Source organism: Lissotriton helveticus, chromosome 3_2, assembly GCF_964261635.1.
Source record: "Lissotriton helveticus chromosome 3_2, aLisHel1.1, whole genome shotgun sequence".
Classification (NCBI taxonomy): domain Eukaryota; kingdom Metazoa; phylum Chordata; class Amphibia; order Caudata; family Salamandridae; genus Lissotriton; species Lissotriton helveticus.
Window position 1 is genome coordinate 475,434,764 of NC_136062.1, and position 20,071 is coordinate 475,454,834.

At 48.3% G+C, this 20,071-nt stretch overlaps 1 protein-coding gene across 1 annotated transcript in view; it reads right to left on the minus strand.

The window, feature by feature from the left end:
* Positions 1–4,450: 4,450 nt before the first annotated feature.
* PEX16 (peroxisomal biogenesis factor 16) overlaps positions 4,451–20,071 on the minus strand; it is a 152,861-nt gene continuing 137,240 nt past the window's right edge. Inside the window, exons 10-11 of the mRNA XM_078684387.1 lie at positions 16,172–16,236; positions 4,451–5,717 (exon numbers count right to left, since the gene is read on the minus strand). Coding sequence (XP_078540513.1) covers positions 5,659–5,717; positions 16,172–16,236 — 124 coding nt within the window. The 3' untranslated portion in view covers positions 4,451–5,658. The remainder of the gene's footprint in view (positions 5,718–16,171; positions 16,237–20,071) is intronic.

The following is a 20,071-nucleotide window of genomic DNA, read 5'->3' on the forward strand; positions in this document are numbered from 1 at the left end:
CCACCGCAGCTACCAGTGCTGATTGTTGTGGAGGGAGGTAAAGCGGCACCACTTCCTGCTTGATCCACATTGGGCGTCCATCTTGGGAGGATGACGTGCTAATCTCCACCTTCGCCTAATCTATTTGGTCCCTCTTCTACCCGCGCAGCGGTGACGCGCAGCGGCAGCGCCAAAGAGAAGCCAGTCTGCGCCAGTCCGCGTCCAGACGCTTCCCGCTGGATCCTGGCCACGGCTGCTATCATGGTAGGGGAGCGCCTCTCCTATGACACTTTTTCGCTTCATGCCCTACGACCTCCCCCCAATCCTTCCTGTCGGCACTCGATTCTTCCTTCTAACGTAGACCATTCCTGTAAAAACTGTGATTGGAGTACCCTTTCCTCACACAGCCGTCATTCGTCCTCTGTACAGAAATGGAGAATGTTTCTCCTCAACTGTCGGTCTTTACCGAAACACTACACTGAGCTGTACATGCTGATAGAAGAGCTCAATCCTGATGCTCTTTTCCTAACGGAGACCTGGCTCCAAATAGATAATGACCCTGCCACAGTGTGGGCTACCCCTCAAGGATACACCCTCAAACGACTTGATCGTCAGACTGGGAGAGGGGGTGGACTTGCCATCATACACAGAGATAGCTTTAGGTGCTGCATCTCTCCCACCACCTCCCCAGCCTGTGAGAGTTTTTACTTTGTGTTAGAATTTTCTCTCACGACTACCTTCTCAGGTATCCTAGCCTACCGTCCTCCCGGTGCCCTTAATAACTTTATCACCAAGATAACAGAGCTTACGGCAAGTGTCGTGCTGACCTCGTCCAATCTAACCTTGCTTGGGGACTTCAATTTGCACCTTGACGACCCCCACGACTTGGCAGCAAATAACCTTCGCTCTAACTTGCAAGCTATTGCTCTTCACCAAAGGGGCTACCAGGCTACCCATAATAGGGGACATCTTCTTGACCATATCTACAGCAACATAGATGACCTCATGGTGGATACTCCCATTCCACTGCCCTGGACCGACCATTTTTTAATTCCTTTCACATGGTCCACCTACTCTCCTTCTCCCCCTCAAAATTTTGTTAAACACCTTGGTAGGAAATGGCCCTCACTCCCCGTCCCTGACTGGGCAGCTGCTCTCGCTCGAGATCCTCCTAGGATGGCAACTAACTCATTTATGGCCACCAACAATTTTGATAATTGGATTACCACCACCCTTGATCAGGTCCTTCCCAAACTCCCCCGTAAATCTATAACAAGACCCAAAGTTGCCCCGTGGTACACTCCTGCCCTCAGAATCATGAAACTAGAGTGCCGTAAACTTGAGAGAGCCTGGAGACAGAACCACTCCCAGCTCAGAAAGGTAGAATATAGGGCTGCTATAAAGCTCTACAAAATAGAGATTAAGGCAGCACAAGTTCTTTTTTATGAAGGGAAAATTAACTTAGCTGCTAATGCCCCCAAGGAAATTTTTAAGATAGTGAAGTCCCTTATCTCATCTCCTGCTGAGCGTCCCTCTGCTGAAGGCGCCCAAGACCGCTGTAATGATTTGGCTGCTTTCTTCTCTCAAAAAATTCAAACCATATATTCCTCATTCAGTAACCCTAAGGACAGCATGGGACCTATCTCTCCCATAGTTCCTGATCCTTTGGTCCCCTCTAGGCTTGACACTATCCCACTTCTTGACATCGGCAGACTAGACAGATTAATTCCTAAAATCAGTTCTGGGTCGCCCATTGACCCAGCACCTCCTCGGGCCCTTATTAAGGTCTGGGACGTTATTCGTCCGGTTATTATGGACGTACTTAATACGTCCATCATCTCTAGATCTGTCCCACCCTCATGGAAGTGTGCAATGGTGAAGGCCCTGATGAAAAAGCCTACCCTGGACCAAAGTAATCTGTCCAACTACCGTCCCATCTCCTTGCTTCCGTGGCTGAGTAAACTGCTTGAGAGGCACGTTAATAACATCTGAACGGACTACTTGGAGTCCAACGGTTTGCTGCGTGCCTCTCAGACAGGTTTTCGTCCTCAGCACGGAACCGAAACCGCTCTTTTAGCGGCAACGGAAGCAGCAAGAGCCGTGTTGGACCGGGGAGGAAAAGTCGCCATTATCTTATTGGACCTCAGCGCCGCGTTCGACACGGTCAACCATGCCACGCTATTACATCGATTGGCGTGCATGGGCGTGTCGGGCGCGGCCCTGGAATGGCTGACATCCTTCCTGGATGAACGCTTCTTTCGGGTCTTTGAGGGGGAGGTGGCTTCTCCCAAACACCCACTTAGGTGTGGGGTCCATCAGGGCTCCTCCCTAAGCCCCACCCTTTTTAATGCCTACATGGAACCCCTAGACAGGATAGTCCATCCCTTTGGTGTGCGTATTGTCACCTACGCAGACGATACCCAACTGGTGGCCTCTTTAGACCACCCGGAGGGCTCGTCCAACACCTTAGGTCCCTGTCTAGAGGCTGTTGCCAGGTGGATGCAATCTTCGTGTCTGAAGCTCAACGGGGAGAAGACTGACATCATCCTTCTGGGCAATTCCTCCCCGTCCGACCTTGCAACCATCTGGCCACCATGTCTGGGCCTGCCCCCTGTTCCCAAGCCCCAAATAAAGAGCCTCGGGATGTGGCTCGACAAAGCTCTAGACTTTTCGGTTCAAGCCACTAAGACTGCCGCCACCTGCTTTGGGCTAATGAGGATGCTCCGCAAGGTGCTCCCTCTGCTCCCATTCCAGGCGAGAAGGGTCATGGTTCAGGCCTTGATTCTCTCCCGTCTGGATTATGGGAATGCTCTTTATACAGAAGCTACAAGTTACACAAAACAGTGCTGCCCGCTTACTTTACAACTTGCCCCACTGGCAGTCAGTGAAGAAGGCCCTAAGGGAGCTTCACTGGCTCCCAATAGCGTCAAGAGTGCAATTCAAGGCCATGTGCATTTTGCACAAGTCCTTCCATCGAGTTGGCCCTGCAATTCTCCACTCTATAGTCAAGCCTTATATCCCTTCCCGTCCCCTTCGCTCAGGTACCCTTCAGTTGGCAACTTCGATCAAAGTCAACAGAGCCCGCTGGGGCGGCCGCTCCTTCTCCCACTCGGCGGCAAAACTTTGGAACTCCCTCCCTCTCCCTATCCGAGGAAACAGTAATTACATGTCCTTTAGGAAAGCCCTGAAAACGCACTTGTTTGCCAAAACTTGCTGAACTACCCTGAGCCCGCGCTAAACAACCAGTCACAAGCGCTGCGAGGCCTCCGGGTAGTTACGCGCTATACAAGTGCAATTTTTCATTTTTCATTTCATTTCATTTCATTTCAATGGGTCTAACTTTAGTTTTTCTTCTATCGTTTGACCTCAGATGAGGGTTGTGGTGTGGCGGATGGCAGTGCAGATGGCATGGTAGTGTGTTAGTCTCACGGTATCAGGGCCTCGCAGTGGAATGAAGTCGAGGCCAACAAGATCATGTTGAATGCATGGATTTGGGGACGTGTTGGTTAATGTCCAGGGTACTGAGGAGTGCACCGAGTTAGACATGCAATGACTTTGTGCTTGGGTAGGCTGCAGAGTGGGTGTACTAAACAGAGACAGATGAGGTTTGATATTCCTTCTGTGAAGTTCCTATTGGGTAAAGAGACAAGGCTGGATACCAGACTGAAGGAAGCTGCCTGCACTGCAAGTGGGAAGAGAAAGGTGAGGATGTTGGAATGACTTACTCTCATAGAGTTGTTCAGAGTGCAGGGCCAGCTATGCTTAAGGATGATGCTGAGCCCTTCTCCAATTTAGTGAACAACTATGAAGATGGGGATGTTAAGCATGTGGGTGGAGGCGCGTCATGTTTCTGTGTTGAAGAGCGCACCTAGGATGTGCTGACTGAGGATAAAAGTTACGTCAAGGGCATGGATGACTCCGGATTGTGCTCTGATGAGCAACAGTTTAACTGTGTATGATGCTGGTGTTGTGTGTACTAATAAGCAGTACGAGGACGACGCTTTTGGAATTTGTTGTGCAACAACAGTCATTAGGTTTAGCCAGTGTGTGTATTTAGAGAACTGTAATGGGTGTGTAGGACAATGAGTTGACTGCCATCCTGAGGGGCCCAGATGTTGTTCTCAGGCCTTTACAATTCAAGCAAAGAAGGTATAAAAGCCCACCTACCCAAAACATCCCTTAGAAAGAGCAAACATTGCTGGCAGTGAGCAGGAATTTTCAATAAATGAATAACAAAATTCTTTTTTGTACCTCAAAAAAAAAAAAAAAATAAGGAAAGAACAAGACACAGGCATACACCACATTAGTCTTTGTTTTTCCCACTGCATGGGAAAAAGAAATGCAAACCTTTTGTACCGGACGGTCCCCTAACAACAAAGATATGCCACTTAAGTGTACATTTCGCAGCCCAAGCACTGACTGGCCACAACAAAGCATAATCACTCTGAAGATGAACAGTATTAGGGAATAGTTAAAATGAAAGATGCAGACCCTTTTATTACAAACCAATGTGCACATATACACTGAGGTCTTGGAGCAGGTTTAAAAAAAAAAAAAAGGATCAATGAGAGGTGAACAATTTTGATTTGTTCCGCAGTAGTGCAAATAATGAAATCCATGATTTTCCACCCCCCACAGCTGTTGACAGTGGGCTTGTTTGAGCCTTCAGTTGCTGTGTGTTTCAGGGCATTGCTTCCATGATTGACTTTAATCCAGTGTAGATTTTCATATCGAACAGTCGAATTCTTGAGGTGCTTTTCAATGTGAAGAGGCAGAGGGGCCAAAAGGGTCATCGATCGCCCTAAACAATTGCTAACGTTCATTAGAAGAGGACAAGGCCAGGATGAAAAGGTGAGAAACATAACAAGGGAGGCTAAGAGAGACTGAGGAAATGATAGCCAAGATTAGGAAAGAAATCAGAGGGAATAAAATGATAGAAGGTAAGAGGTTGGAGGAGATTAAGAGGCAGGGAAAAAAGAACAATGAAAAGAAGCAAGCTAGATAGGGGTGTTGAGGAGAAGAGGAAAGGAATGATGAAGTGAAAGCTAAGGAATGGAGAGGAAAGCAGAGAGATGGAACTGAGCAAGAGATGAGGGAACAGGGAGCTATGGAAGCACACCTCCCTGCTGTCCATCTACCGTTAATCAGGAGTGTCCTGGTCTTTCTCTGCTGAAATCTGGCTGAGAAGGGTCGGTTTATGGGGCGTTGCGGGGTGTCTTATTATAAGGCCGCGTCTTTCGGTGTACCACCACAGGTCCAGGAGCTTCTTCCCCTTTTGCCCGATCAGGAATCTTTCTTTGGGAAACTGTAAACACTTTCTTCTTTTAAAGAACATTTTAAAGCAAATATGCCAAGGCCCACTGTCCTGGGAAGTGTGTCCTCTTTCCCAGGCACTAGTGGCCTGTTGGCTAACAGGGAAATACCTTCTCCAGCCATCCAGTGCTCTCCACGTTGGGGCAAAACAAAACAGTCCACCTTGCAAACCCCAAAGCCCAAGAACGCCATGGATGGGCTGTCCAGGAGGATCATGGGGTCCTGAAGAGACGGTCTTGCTGTACAGAAATAAAATAGCTCAGGGACGCTGAGCGCAGCTGCCTTCATCATCCTAGCCCAGCGGTCTCCGCACCAGGAATGGAAGGGGTTTCTTGTGACAGCTCTGCATGGCAGCTTCATCTCTGTTCATCCCCAGTTATGAAAATACACCTTCTGCCAAAAGGGCAAGTAATCCATTAGTGGCCCTGTGGAAGTGGAGGCATAAGAGATACAAGTCAGCATAAAGAGGCCACCATATAAGGAAGCAAAAGTTACTTACCTGTAGCAAAACTTCTCTAGCATAGGCATCCTGCACGGTTATCTGTGAGAACATCGCATAAAGTTTCCACGCCTGCCTTAACAGTGCGGTCCAAACCACAAAGGCGTCTTTACAACGCACTCCTTTACCACGCATACTGTTGGGGCGGACGTCTTCTGCATGTCTTTGGAAAGCGTGCCTCCCCTGTCTTATGTGGATCTCCAGGCAAGCCACTTAAAGGTCACTGTATGGTTTCTAGATCCCTATCACAGTGAACATGACAGTCATACATGTCCACTGAGGGTCTCCCTGTTTACATAGATTGAGAATCGAGAGCTTAGCACAGAGGTCGAGGGGAGGCATGCATAGTGCACCCTCTCTGCACAGGCTGAGATAGACTGACTCGTGCCAGCAATAAATCCATAGTCACGAGTGGTGAGTCACCAGCCACCCTCCTGATCAAGTCTCTGCAGTCTATCCCTTGCCAGGGGCCCTGTTGCCTTTCTCTACCCGACGTGTGTTTGAGAGCCCCTGGGTCTACTGGGGAGGGATGGTGAGCTGAGCCATTGTGTGTAATGTGAGCTGTTCTGCTGGAAATCCCAGCTCCCCCGCGTCCCTCCCTATTCCTAGGAGAAGCCTGATGGGCTGGGGGTAGACACTCACTCTTATCTGGGTTTAGCTGCACTAACTCTGCTAGGAGGGACCCTTTCTGAAGGGTAATGGTCAGCCCCCCCTGGTCTGGAGTAAATAAAAATTTCACAGTGGGGAATCGCCCTGGCTGGCAGTAAGAACATGTCCGGGGTAGGCAGCAAGACATCTTCTGCATGCTTTGAACACGCAGTGAACATGCCAAAAATGTGCCTCGGGACTGGAGGGGCACCTGGGGTTCGAAAGTAGCAGGCCCTCTGATTGGATCAGCCTACCAGTCAGAGGTGCTAAAAGTCAGGCCTCAGTGGTCATTTTTTGTTCAAGACTGGTCTATAATTCTGAAGGGGCGACCCTACACAGGGTCCTTCTTAGGAAGCCATTTAGGGCCCACAGTGTAAAGGTGATATAAGAGGCTTGCTCACAGCGTCTCTGCACACCCTTGGATGGGGGTTAACTGGAGGAAGTTTTCTCTGTGACTGATAAATTATGCTGCACAGGAGTTTGCCAGAGTGACCAGGAACAAGGGCATCAGTCGGAAAACCAGCTGTTCCTATGAGGCTTATGGAGCTGGCGCTCTGAACAAGGAAAGTGCAGACAGCTGCGCAAAGAGAAAAGGAAGCTTGTAGCACATCAACTGAGGCAGGGGGAGATAGGGAAGCTTGATCCCAGTCCTTGAAGGGGGAGAACACTTTGCCCAGATGATCCCTCCCCTGTGCTGCAGGAGCCTGTGTGGTACTTCCAGTTACAAATGGTAACAGGTGGATACAGGCTCCCACCTTTCTTTTTGTGACAACTGGGGCTATCAGGGCGTGCTGGCACTCTGACAAGCCACTACCCTCCTACCTCTACCCAGTGGCTCCTGGACTAGTGGGATTCCAGTAAACTGTGCCAAGACATCAGGTACCTGAGATCGGATCCCTGACACCAATCCAGATGTGTCCTCACTCAGGACAGGAGGGCACTTCTTTTGCTTTGGGTGGGTGTTATGGGGCTGATCAAGAACCTTTGACTTCCTATCATATGTTGATACTATATCCAGAGATTGGTATCAAGGCTCTGGCGAATGGGAGCAACGCTGTGCAACATGGTCTGTAAGATGCAAGGTTAATTGTGTGTTTTCATGTTAACTGTGCTTTTATAGTGCTTGACGTCTAGGCGCTATAATACTGTTTGGGGTCAGAACTCTGGCCCAGAGGGTTGTAGAGACAACTGATTTTCACTGTTTATTCTAGTTTTATGTGTTGTATATATATCTCGTGTGTATTAAAGTATTTTTCTTTTATATAAAGCAAAGTACTGACTGGAAATTTAGTTTATCAGCTGGTGGTACGGTGTGCACTGTATTCTGAATGTCTAACCCCACCTCACGTCCTTGAGTAAGACTTGGACTGCTTTGTCTCGCTACCCTGAGAGAGTCAAGTGCCGCAGAGGAGTACTTGGTTATGCAGTTTTGGGTCCACTAGTACTGAGGCCCCAGGACACCATTGGGGAACACTCCAGTTGATGCGATTGGAGCGCACTAACACCTGAGTGCCCCTGTGCCCAGGTCTAACACCAGTCATTACAACGACTTTCCTTAGGGAAAGAGCTGGACTTTGGGTCAGTATAATTTACTATTCAAACTCCAGTCTGCACAACAGTAGAAAAGTGCTGGACTTAAAGTCCAACATTAGTCCAACAACGCTTTCCTTAAGTCAAGTGTTGTAACGGCTTGCATGGTAAACGAATGGATTGTAAAGATGCATTTGTGGTTTGGACCGCGTTCTTAAGGCACAGCGTGGTTCGAGCCATGATGTAAAAGCAGTTTCCCATCCTGCCCAGTCTCGTCTACTGTGAAAATACCCACAGAAGGTCCCGGAACACTTTTACCTTCATTTTCTTTTCTTTTTTCAAACAGGCACTCCCCATATACCCTCCTCCTACATGGCAGCCATTTTAGTTCAGATTCTGAAGGAAGCAGGTAAACCCTCCACTGACGAGGAGTAGATAGACAGGTTGTATAAAAAGATGAAGTGAACCACCATATCTCAAATCTACTGATACAGTCTAGTAACTTTGAATCGTAAGCATAGGTTGCGCGCACCCTAATCATAAACCGTAACCAGAATGCGACCAAGCTCTTTGATAAGGATGTTTTAAGAACCTCTGAAATGCTTCTACCAAGGCTATAACAAGTGCTAAAACCGCCAAGTCTTCTATAGATGGCTTTAACACGCCTGTGAATGGGTATGGAGAGGTATTAGATTTCAATAAAATCTTTTTGTCCTATTCTCTTTCTGCTTTTTCTGTGCTGTTCTTTACCTTATTCACAATGGTTGATGTCAGTGCACGGTGGCGCCTCTGAACGCTGTATTCTAAATGCGCTGGTGGAGAGGGTGGTTGAGCCTCCCACATGCTAGGACTGTAGACTCCAATGGAAATATAACAGGTCCAGAATAAGAAGCAGCTCTTCAGACAGGATAAAATGCGGTACACCTGTCAAAAGGCGGAATTGCCCAACTAAAATCTCTCTGTTGAGGAGGAATTTACAAGATTGATTCTATTTCTTCTCTCTGTCCAGGAGAAGAATATCACCAGGGAGAAAGTTCCCCCTCAGGGAGAGCACGCCCGCAGATACTACGTATAAAATACCAGAGTTTGAATTATGCAGGTCCCAAACTTCCCAGGGGAAAAGACAGCCGCGAAATGGGGGGTAATGGAAGCCGTCTTTTCATGAAGAGTCCTTCAAAGAGTAGTTAGCTGCAGGGTACTCTCCATACTCTCCATATGAGGTCAAGCTGAGTTCTGAGCAGACCTGTGGAGTAGAATAGTAGTAACCTTCCAAGAGGGGGAACTCTTGGTGGCGAGCAACTTGACTAGGTAGGTTAAAAGCAACAGGACAAAATGTGGGGGTATTGGCTGGAGACGCAGGGACATAAGGTTAGCCATCTTTGAATTGATTAACTAATGGGACAAAAAGTGGCCCTGTAGAGGCAATGCCACCTTGGAGTAAACACATTCCTTTCTGTTCACCGGCTCATGGTCTTATGCTCACCTAGCTCAGTTTTTCCTCAAAAGAAAGTCTGGATCCGGAGGCGGCCCCTGACCGGCTTTTGGTGCCACGGTCAGACCACGGCGCACGATCATTACTTGGCTATGGGACACTTGGGGGGCCAGCCTGAATAGGTAATGACTCCCTCCTCCAGGGTAACATTGTGTGTGGAGAGATTTGAGAAAGCCATTCAAAGCTACTGTGCTCTAAATAACAGGCAGGGTCAAAGGTCACTCTTTGGCAAGATTTTAATGCACACTTAATTCAGGAGCTGCATGCTGCGAGACAGTCTAGAAGAGACGAGGGATAGCGTCCCATGATAATGTTAGAAAGGGAGCCCTTGAGGATGCTGATGTGAAAGACTCGGGCCCGCTTTTAATGTTGGCGGTAAGCATACTCTGTCGCAACAGTGACACATGTCAGCCCGCTGGCAGCCCTGATAAGATCATTTGGACTGCAAGTTACATCCTATGCGGACACACAAATTGTGTTGTCCTTACAGCGAGGCAAAGAAGCCGAATCGGCCTCATGATGCCACGATTGTATGAAAACAATAACTGGTTGGATGTCCGCAAATTGCCTGAAACTTAATGCTGACAAAACAGGTTATTATATTTGGAATAACCCCAACCTCTGGACGCCAGACATGTGGCCCGTCGAAATGGGTAAGTCTCCAGCACCATCAGTGAAAGCCAAGAATCTGGGGGTGATTATGGATAATAAACGTACCTTTGGCGATTAGGATAGTGGGGTGGTCTCGAAGTGCTTTTTCCTCCTCAGAATCTTGAGGGAAATAAAATTCTTCCTACCAGAGGATAGCTTTAGGACTGCAGTCGCAGCCATCATTTTGTCACAGCTGGATTATTGCAATAGTCTGTTCTTGAACATTCAAAAGAAGCACCTGAACAGACTCCAACTAATGTAAAATGCGGCAGCCAGGCTGCTAACGGGCACGCCAAGGTTTGCTTCAGTTAGAAACGGACTTCGACACCTACACTGGCTTCCAGTTAAACAGCGTGCACAATTTAAATCGCTTGGCACGGTTTTTAAGTCCGTGTTGGGCATTGGTCCAGTATATCTGAGAAGTCACATTAAATGGTATGTCCCTGGAAGACTGCTGCGCTCCTCGGTAGGAAAACACGTGATTGTTCCCCGAGTGAAAAAAGCGAATTGGGGCGGCAGCAGTTTCATAGTCGGTGCCGCTAAAGCTTGGAACAACCTACCAGTGCAGCTCAGAAATTCCACTGAGCTCCTTTCCTTCAGGAAGGGGTTAAAAACGTGGCTGTTCTCTGAATAAGCCTCTGCACCCATGGAAACCGGTTAGACAGTGTTCAGCGCCAGGACACCCTTGGGTAAAAGCACGCTTTAAAATCTTTAACAACATAACAGTGTGTGCTTACTCCAGCATTGGGGTCTGCCCACCGAACTTAAAAGTGGGCAGACCATAGTTTGACTGCGGCGGAGACTACGTTATCTCCGCCAATGCCAAACTGCTCTGGCAGCACGACAAATTAAGGCCCGTCGGAGAACTGGCTCTATGACCATCCGCCTAATTACGATGGGCTAACATTTATCCATTATTTACTGTCTGTCACAGCCAAGCAAACTGTGGCAGTAAAAACAAAGAATGCCCTCCTTGCCATTGGAGGCAACTCTCATGGTGAGGAGGGCATTTTCTTTTTTGTTTACAAAAAGACAATCCAGCTTTTGGATTTTCTTTTTGAAAATAAAAAAAGGACAGTTTGCTGCAAGGCTTAATCATGTTTACAGAGCCCTGCACCAAACTGCACCATGTTGACGGACACTGAACCGAACTGCAAAAAACATTGACATGAACGCCGTGGCGGCGGTTCGTGACAAATGTTTAAGAAATGGCCGTCAGCTTGGCGGTCATTTCATGATTTTGAATGCGGAGGTGCAGTCAAGGCAGTGGAGTAATCTACTCCGTCGCCTTTACTGCAATACCTCCGTCCGCTGCAATATAAATCAGCCCATCCCAATCTTTTTGCCGGTGAGTTTGCTGATATGCAAACTGCGCATAACTCACACATAAAGCTGTACAGAAGTGGATTCTTGAAGCAAAAATACTATGAAAAGGGTGGAAGATTGGAGTCCATTCAGACGAAAGAACTACCTGAGCAGCAACAGGATGGGATTCTCCACAAAATCAGGCTTAGACAGGAAGAGAAGGCAAAGCCTTACCCAAGGAATAGGCAGCGAGCTGGGACAGGGTTGGAAAATAGATATCAATGCTTCCGTCTCCTATGAAGAGGTGTTTCGAGCAACTAAAACCTGAAAGTGGGTAAGCAACTTAGGACAGTAGATTCATTGCAATGTATTTTTACACCAACCAAGGGGACGTGTTCGGCTCCCTCATCTTGCACAGCTTTTCTATAGTGCCCAAAAAATGGCCTAATGCTGCCCGACAACACTACAGGTCTTAATAACCATAATTCTGAAACGGAGAAAGAATCAGCGCCATTGTAGTACCTATCGACCCATCTCACTCCTCAATGCTGATTCAAAGATCCTGAGGAAAGTCATGCTAAATAAACATAGTCTACATGTGTGTACAGAGACAATGTCATGCAAAATGGTGCCCATCCGGGTCTCTGCCGGATGGAGGATCGTTAGATCCATCTATCACAGATTGGGTTTGTGTAATAACTTATTTTTTTTAAAATGCAAACTCATCAGCACAGTTGTGAACTTGTGCCTGAACTAGGACCACAACGGTGAAACACAGACCAGCAGTTCCCAACCCCTAGTCCAAGTTTTACTGCCTTGGGTCAGTTTACATGTACAGCGTGGTTTACGGATGCTAGTGGATGTGGGTGCAGTTTGTGGCTGCACCAGCTTTGTCCTTGGAACGCAGCCGCAGTCTGCAACCTAAAGGGCACCCTTGGTGCTGCGCATTGTGCACCACCCAGGAGGTGCCACACTAGGTGTCCCACGACAGCCTGTGTGTCACTGTGCCCACGCCAGTAATACAGCCTGGGCAAAGGTGTTCCCTCATTGGCCGCTGGGGTTAGACTGTTCATATTGGAGCATAGTCAAGACCAATTGAATAAGGATGGGTTCAAACTGAGGTGGCATGATGTGCGAAGGAATGAAGAGTCGGAATTAGAGGTAGGCGAACCACCTCCCATGAGACACAGGGTCAAGACTGATTTGCATATGGCTGGGTCCAAACTGGGATGGGTTAGTTAGCAGAAGAATGATGATGGATTAAACCCAGATCTGTGAAAAGTTTCAGCACTCCGTCCATCAGTAAAGCACTTGTTCACCCAAGGGCATCTTGGCGCTGAATAACAGATGTTTATTGCAACCCACCTCAATGGTAGACATTTTATCTAACCCTGGGCGTAGTTCGCGTAGTGGCGATACGTTTAGCTACGCGAAGTGCACTTCGCACTACGCGAACTGCGTAGTGCACTGTGCAATCAGTGCAAACTGCATTTTTGCACAGTGCAAGCGGTCGTTTTCTGCTGCTCGAGTAGATTTCTACTAGAGCGGCAGCTTTCTCAACGCAGACTGGTAGTTTCTCATTGAGCGCCGTCGCAAGCATACATGACCACTCGCAATGAGAAACGTGACCTCCCCGTGTTGAGAATCTCGCCGGGAGGTTGATTTTCCACGCTTGCTATCAGCAACTTGCTGTTGCTGATCGCAAACCAGGAAAAAGTCTTGCCCGGTTGTCATTTTGCTTGCTCTTGGTCGCCAACTTGACGTGGACGACGGCGAGCAAGCAAAAAATGACCACTACGCATGTTTGCACTGTGCTACGTGCAAGTTGCATAGTGTAAAGTAGCGCAAACTACACGAGCGTAGCGTAGTACTTCGCCCAGGGTTAATTTTATCGACCTCAGATTACAAAGCCCCCGCTAGGATTTGAGCCTGTGACCATGAGGTCGAGCACAGGCCCCTACAGTGGACGCATAAGTGCACTCAGCCACCAGACCTGGCCTCACCAGGGATGGAAGATTGCCCCGGAGGACGGACGATGAGGGATATCCAGAAGCCCTCAGTGGAATTCGAAGAGGCGCTGCATCTGCAAAATGCAAAGGGATGGTTTTGAAATTATAGCACTAGAGGCTCCTTCGAAGCGCCCTGTACGTTTAGAAAAGACTGGGAAACAGGGAAGGGAACATCCGTCTCAGTTAATTTATAGAGCGGGGAATTTGTAAGGACATTTTGTGGTGAAAAATCGAGACAGGCTTTTAAGATTCCACATACATGCCAATATCCTCTACGTCATATCCGGAGCATGTGTGGCGCTCTGTGGGAACTTGTGCTACCCTGGAGCTGTGCTGAAAAAAGGACATACTATCAGAGGTGGTAGGGATGTAAAGTGGCGCAGGCGTACTACTTTACAACTCCGCCATATTCGATAGTCAGTGCAGGCGCACTACTTTACAACCCCACCACATGATAGTCAGTGCAGACACACTACTTTACAACCAACCAACTCACTCGATAGCGCAGGCGTACTACTTTACAACCACACTCGATAGTGAGTGTAGACATACTACTCTAGAAATCCCCACCACACTCAATAGTCAGTGCAGACATATTACTTTACAACCCTACCCAACTCGTTACTCAGTGGAGACATACTACATTACAACCCCACAATAATTGACAGTAAGACTGCTTTACAACTGCCACCACACTCGATAGTGCAGGCATACTCCTTTACAACCCCACCACACTGTATTCAGTGCAGGCGCACTACTTTACAACCCCACCATACTTGACAGTCAGTGCTGGCACACTGCTTTACACCACAGTTGATAGCGCAGGGGTACTACTTTACAACCTCGCCACACTCGTTAGTCAGTGCACACATACTACTTTACAGTCCTATCACAGTCGATAGTCTGTGCAGGCAAACTACTTTACAACTCCGCCACTTTCGATAGTAAGTGGAGGCGTACTACTTTACAACCACACCACACTCGATAATGAGTGTAGACATACTACTCTAGAAATCCCCACCACACTCGATAGTCAGTGCAGACATACTACATTACAACCCCACAACACTTGACAGTCAGACTGCTTTACAACTGCCACCACACTCGATAGTGCAGGCATACTACTTTACAACCCCACCACACTGTATTCAGTGCAGGCGCACTACTTTACAACCCCAACACTCAACAGTCAGTGCTGGCGCACTGCTTTACAATCCCCACCACAGTTGATAGCGCAGGAGTACTACTTTACAACCTCGCCAAGCTCGTTAGTCAGTGCAGACGTACTACTATACAATCCCACCACACTCAACAGTCAGTGCACACATACTACTTTACAACTCCGCCACATTCGATAGTAAGTGGAGGCGTACTACTTTGCAACCACACCACACTCCATGCAGACGTACTTGAAGGAGATGTTGTAGTGGATTAACGGTGTCACATATGTGGGACTGTCCCTGGACAGAGTTAACATGTGTTAGGAACACCAGCAGAGAAGTTGGTGACCATGAAACCTCCTAAAAGCATCAATTTGAAGCTTACTGCTGGTAGGACAGTATATGCTGACTGTAGAAAACCCTGGGCCTTGCAGGAAAAATGCAAAATAACTGTATAAAGTTTGGGAAGTTTAAGCTACGGAGAACCGAATGCTTCACGAATGAGGAACACTGATGGAGTTTCTGAAGGACTGGAAAGGGCTCATGAGTGAGTTCTCCGATGCACCACACCTTCTACGCGCCAGATATCCCAAGGCCATTCTGCGTATATTACCTCTGGTCAGGTGGGGGCCTAATTTTAGGTTAATACTACTGGGGTTCAAAGAGGGGAGACATGTCTAAAAGGATCTTTGCAGAGATGGGAACCCTTTGGGCTGGTGGGCTGGCTGTGCTGCTTGCTTGAGCAGGGCAAGGCTCCTTGAAGGTTTCTTAGACGTAGGGGCTTGCCCCGCCAGTTTCAGCCAGACCTAACCCTCTACATCCTTTCGTCTTAATCGCCTACTCCATATTTTCTTTTTCTATTACTCTTTCTTCCATTCTTCTCGCCAGCTGTCATTAATGTGCTACACTGGGGGTGATAGTCCTGGTCTTCTTTGTAGACCTACACAGTTTGTCTACTGCTGAGACTGAGGGGTGCTTAGCTACAGGGCTGACTGACAGCACAGCAACCAAAATCTTTCCACGTAAAGGGAATAATCTGAGACATTTCTATATGAAACTCTCCAAAAGAGAAGATATTCATTGCCAAGACTTCTTCCCCCTTTATCCATCTTAGAGGCGGTGCCAAACTCTTGTATGAGGACAGGGACAAGAGCCTCTTCGTTGATCCAGACTCATTTGGCCTCATCTAGTGCCACATGTAAGTAGCTTTTTTGATAATACGAACTAATTGGGCCGTTTGCGACTGCAAAAAAGCCTTTTCGTATGTGGCAGACTGTCATAAGCACAGGTGCTCACAATTAAGTGCCGGTGCCGAGCACCGGAGACTACTGGCTCAAATTAAGGACCAGTCTGTAGAACCATGAATCCATTGACACATTGCACCAATCTGTATTCCTCTGCAGCACGTACCACCAGGTGTCCCAGCAGCCGGTCACTCTACGCCTCCCTCTGGATTGCGCTCCCCCATACTCCCCCTTCTAACTCGTGCTTACCCTCGCCCCTGAGCTGCGCAAGCCCCCTGTGCCCAAATGCCCCCTTCACAAACATTTAGCCCTTCCCCTTCTTCTCAGTGCGGTTTACTCACGTGCTACGAAGCCGATTCCAGGCACATAGTCTGCCAGCAGCCGCAGGAGGAACTGGATTCTGGCCCTATGAGAAGAGAAAGGAGATGAGTAAACCATTAGCTCCATCTGCAGACGTCATATGCGGATATACGTGTGTACATGACATGCGCACAGAGGTGGAGGTGACACTGACTTACCAAGGGGGTCCCTGTCTCATCTCAACAAAGACCTTGCATCAGCAATAGTCCTATCCTCAAGAGCACATGCACCAAACTAATGCTAACCACTTATAACATCTTTGAAAGCGACACCAGCAACTCACAGGATTTTGGCTCTAGAAAATGACATCTTTTCCATCCATGACGTAAAACACCACAGATCCCAAGAGCCCATTCTAGAACCTCTGTCAATGACCACATCAAAGGGACACCTTTACATCTACACCCTGGGGGAAAAACCTTCACCCTCCTGACTTACAACAGCCCACATCACACGGCTGATATGGTGAAGACAAGCTCCCCCATTCCCCAATCTGGGAACTCACCTCCGTGTCCGACAGTGAGAGGCGAGCTCTGTCTCACTGAAGACCAGCGAGACTCACCCAGGTGATCAAACCGAGATCGGACTCAAGATGAGAGCTTGGCGGTGGGTACCAGGGTGAAAGAGGGTTATGTGAAGATTGTGTTAGGACGTTACCAGGCACATTAGGAGCACCCCCAACATACAAGGCGCTGCCTGGCATATACCAATTCAACTAGATGTTCTGAAACATTCACTTTACATGAGCCATTAACTGGCACAGAGTTGAAAACGAGACTTCAATGGTTCTTTCCATCGGAGTGCGGAGCTGCACGATGCATCTGGTGCTGGTGTTGCTCACACGGAGTTGTGCCTCAGGCAAGCATTTCTTATGGACATACAAAAGATGTACTGTTGTCTCAGCAAAATTATGCTCTTAAGTTCTGGCTTGGCAGTTCGGGCTGGACTGTTCCCATGAGGCACAGGGTCAAGACTGATTTGCATATGGCTGGGCCCAAACTGGGGTGGCATGGTGAGCAAAAGAACAATGGATTTAACCCAGATCTCTTGAATAGGGATGAATGTTTAATTTGCTTTGAATTCCGTCCATCATTTGTGTACCTTTTGCTTACGTTCTGTGTCAGAACCTAAAATATTTGAACATTTCAAGGGTTCCAATTCTGCAGTGAAAAAAGATGAACCACATACTGCAAAATGTGGGCAAATTTATTTACACACACCACCAAAAGTACCTTCTGGAAGGGGGAACCGTGACATAGTGCGCACAACCCTTCCACTGGTTCCTTAATAAAAAAAATTTAAGGGCTAAGACAGTTAAAAATACCTCTGAGGTGGTCCAAGCATGCTCTCCTACTGTCCCCTAATGGGAATTATTAAAAAGACAGGAGATAGTTCAACATGAAATGAGGTCGACATGTTTCAGCCCTGAAATGCATGCCACTAGTGAATGCAAAATAGGCTTTCTTCAGGACGAATGAAAAAAATTATTAAACTCTGTACGAGTGATGCCACAATGGATTGGAAAAAACAGAGTTCTACAACCATTGTGTAACAGAGAGAGGACCTACTACAGCTTCTCCACATAATGAGAACAAAGTAACTGGACGACATTAGCGGCTACAGAAGAGTTAAGGGTCATGTACCTTCTAACTCGACTGCCACGTGGTATCGTTCAACCCTGTTTTTATGAAACAAGAAGATCTGGCCACTTGACAGATGCATGTAGGCTTGAACGCAACAAACTGTCGTACTGGCAACTAGCAGCATAACTGCGATGCCGCAGAGACGTCATGATATTCAATGTCAGGTGTGACCAGACTATGGAGATACAGAACAATGGAAAATTATTTTAATTAAATCAGAACCACACCATGAACAACAAGAAAATACTGTCATACTCCGCTATTATACTGTAAGACACGATAACGTCTTCATTTTTAGCTGAAGTTAGATGTTTTATCATCAGCCACACCTAGATTCCTATGGCTTTGAAGATTACAGGTACCTTAAGCCACCAGGAAATTGGCCTACGTACACCTAAGTAATAAGGGAAGGCATCGTCGTTGTGCACATTAACACGAAGGGAGGCACTTCATTGACCTGAAGATCATCAGATAAGTTGCTTCCAACCTCCTCCAGAAGGTTGCGGAGAGAATATTAAAAATAAACCTCTTCATTCACCTCAGACCAAAGGCGGCCAACCGTAGCCATATCAATGAGAAACCACCATTATCTATCTCAAGAATTTCACAGAGACGCCTCCTCCATGCTGAAGCCTCATAACAGTCCCAATCGAGGCGGATTCATGCAACACTACAACAGAAATTCACACCGTTTCCTCGTGACCATCCCGAGATCCACGAAGGAGGTCGCTCCCCTTGCTGCTGCGAATCCCACCCTGGTATTGTAGCGCTGCTCGCACCGCCTGTGCCCGTACCTTACTTGTGATCACTGGACATTATTCACTTATTTATTTAATTAGCGCTGCTCGCACTGCTTGTGCCTCGATTGGGATAATTGGATTGTATTTAATTATTAAGTCTGCTGCCTGTGCCTGCCGTGCCTTACAGCGCCGATCCCACTGGCGCTTGCCGACCGCCTTTGCCTGACCTGTGCCCCTAGCTCGTCGCGCTCGCATTTTGGCTTGCAGCCATCTTGTTGTTATTGTGGCGACCCCCAGCCCGGCTCTCCGCCCCGCTCCCCGCCTCCAAGATCACCCTCCCTCGCCCCTCGCCCCTCCCACCATCCGTATATGACTGATGCTTTTTCGCGCAGCGTCCACGCGCAGCGGACGGGCCCCATGCGCGCCGAAGGTGCACCAAAGGTAAGCCCGTCTACGCCCGTCCGCGCCAGGACCGCGCCCAGCGCCAGACCCCCTGGCCCCCGCGCTGCGCCCTCCACCAACATCACGTATGACGCCGCCACCCTCCTAGCCCTCAACCCCGGACGCATCCCTCATTGTTGCGTAGCTGCCCCCGGACACACCCACGGACCCTTCGCCTGCCACTCCTGCAAATTTACCAGCATCAAGACCCATACCACTAACCCCAAACTCAGCTCCGACTCTAACCACCTGAAGTGCATCCTGCTGAACACCCGCTCGGTCCACAGACAAGCCACCGAACTCTGGGATCTACTCGACACTACATCACCGGACGTCGCCTTCCTTACTGAAACATGGATGAACGCATCATCAGCACCCGACTTCGCCGTAGCTATCCCAAACAATTACAAGATTATCCGGAAAGACCGCGCCGTCCAAACGGGAGGAGGCATCGCCATTGTCCATAAGAACACCATCAAAATCACGACCCGCTCCGACGATAACCTTACAACCGCCGAACACCTCCACTTCCAGGTCCACACAGACCCTAGAACAACACTTAGAGGCACCCTCATCTACAGGCCTCCAGGAACCCGTAAACAATTCAACGAAGACATCACCGACTTCATCAGTCCACATGCCCTCGCCTCGGAGAACTACATTCTACTAGGAGACCTCAATTTCCACCTGGACAAGAAAAGCGACTACAACACCACCACCCTTCTTGACAACCTGACCAATCTCGGCCTCAAACAACTTGTTGACACCCCCACCCATGCAGCCGGACACACGCTCGACCCAATATTCACCTCCAGCAAACACATCTCCTTTGACCGCACCACAGCTCTCCACTGGACAGACCACAGATGTGTTCACTTCAGCTACAAAACAACCTCGACCCACAACCACCCACAACCTATCCCCCGAAGAAAATGGAACAAAATCACCACCGACCAACTCCTCACATCGCTCAACCAAAACCCACCCGCCCTTTCATCGGACCCAAACCAAGCTGCCATCAAATTCAAACAATGGATCACTCACAGCGCTGACGAAC